The sequence below is a fragment of the Malus sylvestris genome, chromosome 11, assembly GCF_916048215.2.
Source record: "Malus sylvestris chromosome 11, drMalSylv7.2, whole genome shotgun sequence".
In the NCBI taxonomy this organism is placed as follows: domain Eukaryota; kingdom Viridiplantae; phylum Streptophyta; class Magnoliopsida; order Rosales; family Rosaceae; genus Malus; species Malus sylvestris.
The window spans coordinates 33596157-33602761 of NC_062270.1; the positions used below are offsets into that span (position 1 = coordinate 33596157).

At 37.5% G+C, this 6605-nt stretch overlaps 1 protein-coding gene across 1 annotated transcript; it reads left to right on the forward strand.

The window, feature by feature from the left end:
* The first annotated feature begins 245 nt into the window (after window positions 1-245).
* LOC126588716 (CBS domain-containing protein CBSX5-like) lies at window positions 246-2264 on the forward strand. Its single transcript, XM_050253822.1, has 2 exons — window positions 246-737; window positions 1044-2264. Exons 1-2 carry the CDS (start codon window positions 379-381, stop codon window positions 1927-1929), a joined length of 1245 nt encoding a protein of 414 aa, XP_050109779.1. The 5' UTR covers window positions 246-378; the 3' UTR covers window positions 1930-2264.
* Window positions 2265-6605: the final 4341 nt, after the last annotated feature.

A 6605-nucleotide genomic window follows, 5' to 3' on the forward strand; every position in this document is an offset into this window, starting at 1 on the left:
AAACATGTGACATATTAATTATGTCATTTATTTAAATTATACATTTAATTTAGAGTACAGTATTCTAGATTTTCGATTTGATTTATTGAACTTTTGTGTACTCTACTTTAATTTATTTCTGTTGTAACAAAATAAAAGAAAAAGGCCAAAAAGGTCACGACACAAAAAATAAAAGAAAGAGGAGCCCAACATTTCTCCACACGCCTACCGCCCGCCCTTCTCTTATAAATACCCATCTCTTGTAATTTTGTACCCACTTCACACTACTCACACCACCACCACCACCACCACAAGAGTTCTAAAAGGTTCTGCCTCTTTTAGCCCAACCCTCCTCCGCCTCTTCCGCCTCCCAACCATTCTCACTTAACTTGTACTTGCATGGCAGTGAGCTTCTTGAGGTACGAGGTATCCGACCTCTGTCTAGCCAAGCCGGCCCTGAGGTCCCTCTCTGCCTCCGCCACCGTCGCCGATGCCTTGGAGGCCCTGAAGACCTCCGACGACAACTTCATCAGCGTCTGGGACTGCAACCACCCCAAACCCAAGTCCCTAGACGGCGTTGGTGGTGGTGGTGGCGGCCAGCTCTGCCGCTGCGTTGGCAAGGTCTGCATGGTTGATGTCATCTGCTATCTCAGCAAAGATGACAGCTTGACGTCTCCATCCGCCGCTCTCCAGGCACCTGTCTCTGAGATTTTAACCAAAACTCCTGGCCATGTTATGCACGTGGAACCTTCCTGCAGGTACTGAAAGCCAAAACCCATGTCTTGAAATTTCTTAAATTTCTCAATTTTTTTGGGTTTGATTTGCGTTTTGTGATGAACTTGGCGTTGGATTTTCTTTATTTTTCAGTTTTGTGAGTAATTGACAAATTGGAACCAAATTTTGGTTAAATTTCACTTCTTGAGAAACCCATCAACACAGTGTTCTAATTATTAAAAAAAAATCCCAAATCAGATTAATTTTTCATCTGAAATTTGTTTATTACTGTGAATTAGCAACCAATTTACCCAAATGCTTAATCTTTTTACTTTACTCTGTATTTTCAGCCTGCGAGCAGCCATTGATTTGATCCTCGAGGGAGTCCAGAACTTGGTGGTCCCAATCAGAACCAGAAGCAATTCGAGAAGAAAACAGCACCCAAAACCCATCTCCGCCACCTCCGCCACCCCCGCCACCACTATCCACAACGGCCAAGAATTCTGCTGGCTAACACAGGAAGATGTGATCAGATTCCTCCTCAACTCAATTGGGCTCTTCTCTCCTCTGCCAGCCATGTCCATAGACTCCCTTGGCATCATCAGCACCGACATCCTTGCCATTAACTACCACTCCTCCGCCAGCTCCGCCCTCCAGCTCATATCCCGCTCTCTCTCCCAGCAGACCTCGGTGGCGGTTGTCGACACCGATGGGGTCCTTATTGGAGAGATCTCACCCTTCACCCTTGCCTGCTGTGATGAGTCAGTGGCTGCCGCCATCACCACCCTCTCAGCAGGGGACCTCATGTCCTACATCGACTGTGGTGGGCCCCCCGAGCACCTGGTAAAAACTGTGATGCAGAGGTTGAAGGAGAGGAAGCTGCAGGGGGTGCTGGAGAATTACTCTCTGAGCTCATCAAGTAGCTATGCACATGCATTGATGATGACATCATCTTCTTCCTCCGACGAGGAGTCATCGGTGTCTTCGAACACGACTCTGCGGCCGACTAGGTCCGGGAGGTACACCCGGTCGAGCAGCTACTCGGCGAGAATGGTGAGGAGGGCGGAGGCCATTGTCTGCCACCCGAAGAGCTCACTGGTTGCTGTGATGATTCAGGCAATTGCTCACAGAGTGAACTACGTGTGGGTTATTGAGGATGATTGTAGCGTGGTGGGAATTGTCACTTTTTCTGGGATGCTGGAAGTTTTCAGGGAACATTTGGAAACCATGGGTTAGAAAGTAGGAAGGGCCTGCCTCCGCCCGGCTTCGTACATTGTATTATTGGATCGAGACGTCACGGATCATTGGAGATCTGAAGAATGTAGGGGGTGTATTTTCTAGAAAGGTTGTTTTCTAGGAGTTTGTAAAGTGTACAAGTTTTGGTTTTGATCATCAAATGAGGTTGGAATGAATAAAACCATGGGGTAAAAAAATATGAAAAAAAAAATGAGGTAGTGATGTGAATAGGAGGGGGGAATCTTGTGCTCTAAAATTCAAAGTTTGGTTTTGTAATGTTTTTGGCACTCGGAGTTTGTATGATATCTGAAATGTGATCTTTTCTTCTTTTACAATTTGATCTTGGAAATTGCCTCTTTTGGCATTGGCATGGAGTTATGCAATTTTCATTTTATACAAATAATATTTTATGTTAGAGAGAGATTCGAATTCGAAATATTATTTATTTATTTCTCACTGTCGCTTTTTAAGTACTATTTGTGTATGCATTTACATGTATACCAACATAGCAACATAAAAGCAACCATGAAATTATCAGTTTTTATGCTCTTTTATTTATTTATCGACCAACACCAAAAAAATTTCGATTTGCCACAAAGGTGGTTTGTTTCTTGAATCAACCCATGACTTGTTTTTGTTGATTAAATTTTCACTGGTTTATAAACTTGGAATAGTTGGAAAAAGAATTCGTCGTATTACTGATTGTATATTATTATTTAAATTTAGTAAGTTAATAAATACGATGCGTTATGCAATTGAGAATAGTTATAATTTTTCTGATGAAACTAATGTTCGCATATAAACAATTCGATAATAAGAGAGACTCTCTCTGCAGAACGTAAGCAGATTAGATTATGATTTTCATGTTATCTACAGTCTTGGTAAATCCATGAATCTCTGTCAAACTTATGTGTTACCAAAATTGGCAGCAGAATATCATGTGCTTATCCCCTGCCACATAATATGTAGAGCATAGCATATTCCCTGATCCAAATTACAAGAGTATCCAAAGTTCTACTGATCATTTCTGCTTCTCCACTGCTTTTGCTTTTTGCTTTTGGCTGGTAGCAGGTACAGTAGGCAGGCTTTCACTAATCCCTGCCCCAATACAGCAGGGACTTGCCAGTCAATTCACCTCTGTCCACCCACGTGGTCGAATATTCAAGCATTTATTTACATCCGTTTAAATTTGGATATGTTTAAAGCGATGTCATATCCATAATCATGTTTACTTCTCTTAAACTTTTTTAATTTTTGGTTTTCGGATATGATGCATTGAAGAATATCAAATGATAGAAATTAACAAAGAAGATGAGAAAAGTAAAAAGAATGTATAGATAGCACATTCCATATTTAAATATCATCTATGTCCATAGCCAGTTGAAGGCTAGCTCAAATTAACCCAATTTTGGTAAAATGATCATTTGGGAACTTTTTCGAAAGCAAATAATTAAGGATTTTTATTACAAATGATTTTTGAAATTGAAAATCAATCAATATAATCCTTAAAAATTGGTGATACAAATCAATAATGTCGTAATAATTTCGTTAAAAGATCTGTTAGTATGTTAACGTGGCACAGAATAGGCCTCTCACTTTATGTCAGGTGGATTAAGGAAAGTTTATTTTAATTAAAAAAAAGAAATGTACTTCAAAAATTAAAAACAAAAAAACTAAAATAATGGTCTTCTTCCTCCTCGCACCCAGCCATCTACTTCCAACCCAAACAGCAGCAGTCCATGCAAATTTGGAAGAATTAACATCACACACAGGCCTCCATTTGTGAACTACAAGGTAATGAACCGAAATAAGCCTAGGTCCTCCAGTAAGAACAAATTCCAAATCCTCTTTTCTTTTCAAAATTGCAACAAAATAGCTATTAATCAAATCTACAAGCTCAAGACCAACAATCGGACTCCAATTCAACTCATCAAGATCGCGTTTGAAATTTTCCAGATCCAGAGCTTGTAATCCATTCTGAACATTCAGAAGTTTGTCTCTCCAACTCGGTTTGACACCGTCGGCACCCACCCCACACCCTCGGATTTCAATTTTCAAGCTTATGTACCTTGTAGTTCACAAATGGACGCCTGGGTTTGATGTTTATTCTTCCAAAATTACAAGGACTGCTTTTTGGTTAGAAGAATGTAGCTGGGTGCGAAGACGAGGACGACGATTACTTTAGTTTTTTTTTTTTTTTTAATATATATTTTTTTAGAAAAATTAATAAAAAATAATTTAAAATTTTTAAATTTTAACGATAAAAATAAAATAAAAAATAAAATAAATAATGTTGTGATTGATTTTTTAGTTCCTAAAGTATTGAAGAAAATGTTAAAAGCATATGAATGGATAGGAAATTAGCAATTCTTTACTGTAAAGTGTAAAAGGCATTGCAAGTAGCTTAAAAATTAAACAAATAAAAAGGCAAAGGACAAATTAAGAAGGGCCATGGAAAAAAGTCGTCCTTTAAACGCGGTTTTGTTATGATTAAGTTACGTACTATAGATGAATTTTAATCATCTATTTTCATGTTATATAATTTAAAAACATGATTATTTTAGCATTTTTTCTGAAAAAAGATAAAGTGACCTGGAGTCCCATAAGTAAAATAGTAAATAAAGAAGGAAAATGGTGATTAGTGATTAGATAATACAAAGTGTCTTCATCAAGAAGAGAATTACTTTTGACCATTAGATGTTCTTTTACTTTACAGCCCCTCTTTCAGTTAAGTGTACATACACTTGTGGATAGGATCTTATCCGGATTCTCTTTGTGAGAATTCCAAAATCACTTAATTGTATCCGTTCATTTGTCATCTTGTGGTCATAAATTATTTTTGAATTTTTTTATTTAAAATTGAACACAAATAGTATCTGATAAAAAATGAACACACAATGTACGATGAACATGATAAAGTGAACTCCGGGATCCTCCTCATCCATAAACTTGAAAAAACAAATCTTTAGCAAAAAAAAATAAAAAAATTGGTTGGCAGAAGAGATGTGCCACTATGATCAATATTATTTATGATATTTAACAAGCTCAGGGTACGGTAAGGGAGAAAAAAATGTGTGTTAATAAATTGTCACGTGATAAGTGATAGTCACACATAAGTATTGTACTTGGAGACAGTGTAGAGACACATGTACTAGTAGAGGGACCCGGCTTCTCTGCCCTTCCACTTCTTACACACTCTCATCCTCTCTTATTTTGTGCGGTCACGGTTAAGCCACGTCAACATTTTATATTAATTTTTTTTATAAAGATAATAAAACAAAAAACAATAGTAATATAAAATGTTGATGCGGCTTAACCGTAACCGCACAAATAAGAGGAGATGAAAGTTTATGGGAAGTGGGAGGGCAGAGAAGTCAGGTCCACTAGTAGAGAGACTTAAATAAAGTTGGGGCGTTAAGTTGGTCATGTTTCAAACATATCACGTGTAGCCATAACTTTAATTTTCTCACATAACTTTAATTTTCTCACATAACATAATTAGTTAAAACATGACCACTTTGACGATCTTATTGTATGCAAGTGCTTCTTATATAGTGGAAACAGAGCATGAGTTGCACTTTTGTGGTTGGAATTTAAAATGGAGGAAAACATAGCTTGTTCTCCTCTTTTGATAAAATTGAAGCATAGTTCCTGAATTTTGGCCAAATTGGATCTTTGCACCTCAAACTAAAAGTCAATAAAAACTGGTGCTTGAACTTGTCACAATGTGGAGCACTATTCTTTTTAGGTAACTTCGATAAAACTTTTGTCCAAATTATGATATTTGAAGCGAAAAATATGGATAAAAGTTGTAACTGAATAATCCTCCGCGTTTTGACAAATTCAGAGATCAAATCTTACATATTTTTTGTTTAAAGACTAAAAACTCCAATTAAGCCAAAATTGAAGACCAATGCTCCAATTGTCTCTTCCTCTTGCAAACTTCCAACTACTTAACAAACAACACAAAAGGAGGCACGCTTGTCACATGGATCATGTCATCTCATTTCACTCTGCTTCCAACGTCCCATTTTAGAGGAGGACAACTGATATTAGAATGCCGTCAGAAAAGATAATAAATATTTCAATTCCTTATAGTTTGATGAAATCTGGCAAACTTTGAAAGTAGGTAGTGTCTCGTACTACAAATATATTAATGTTGACATGGACTGCCAACTAAATTTGTACCCTTACTAATACAAATCTAGAATCCAAAAGACGTGCTTCGTGAAAGTCTGTTCAAACAAATATTGTCCCCCATATAGGTGGGTAGGATTTTTATGTTACCGACACGGTTACGATGGACTAATGATTATTTTAAAGGAAAACTAATGAAAAAAGCTTGAAAACTTTGAGTTTTAATGATAAGGACAAGATAAAGGATAAAGTGAATAATACCAGGATTGACTTTTTAGTGTAAAAATGTGGTTTTTCGTTAAAGTGAACAGTACCGGGTGCTTTTCGTTAAAGTTCCCTTATTTTAAAACCCATGTTGGTTGGCCGGCTGGCCGCAGGTACTTGCATTCTACGGCATAATGACGCTCATTATGTTAGCATCAGTCGTGCACGGATGGTATCACAGTCCTTGATTGATGCTAGCATAATATGGTATCATAGAAGTAGGCATAATTTGAAGGAAGCATCATTGACAAGGCAACCTGGAAACTGAAACAAAA

Excerpts from the sequence above, each read along its gene's own strand:
- LOC126588716 (XM_050253822.1), top strand. The coding sequence starts at position 379 with ATGGCAGTGAGCTTCTTGAGGTACGAGGTATCCGACCTCTGTCTAGCC. Across the intron at positions 738-1,043 it reads CACGTGGAACCTTCCTGCAG|CCTGCGAGCAGCCATTGATT; the intron begins GTACTGAAAGCC and ends CTGTATTTTCAG.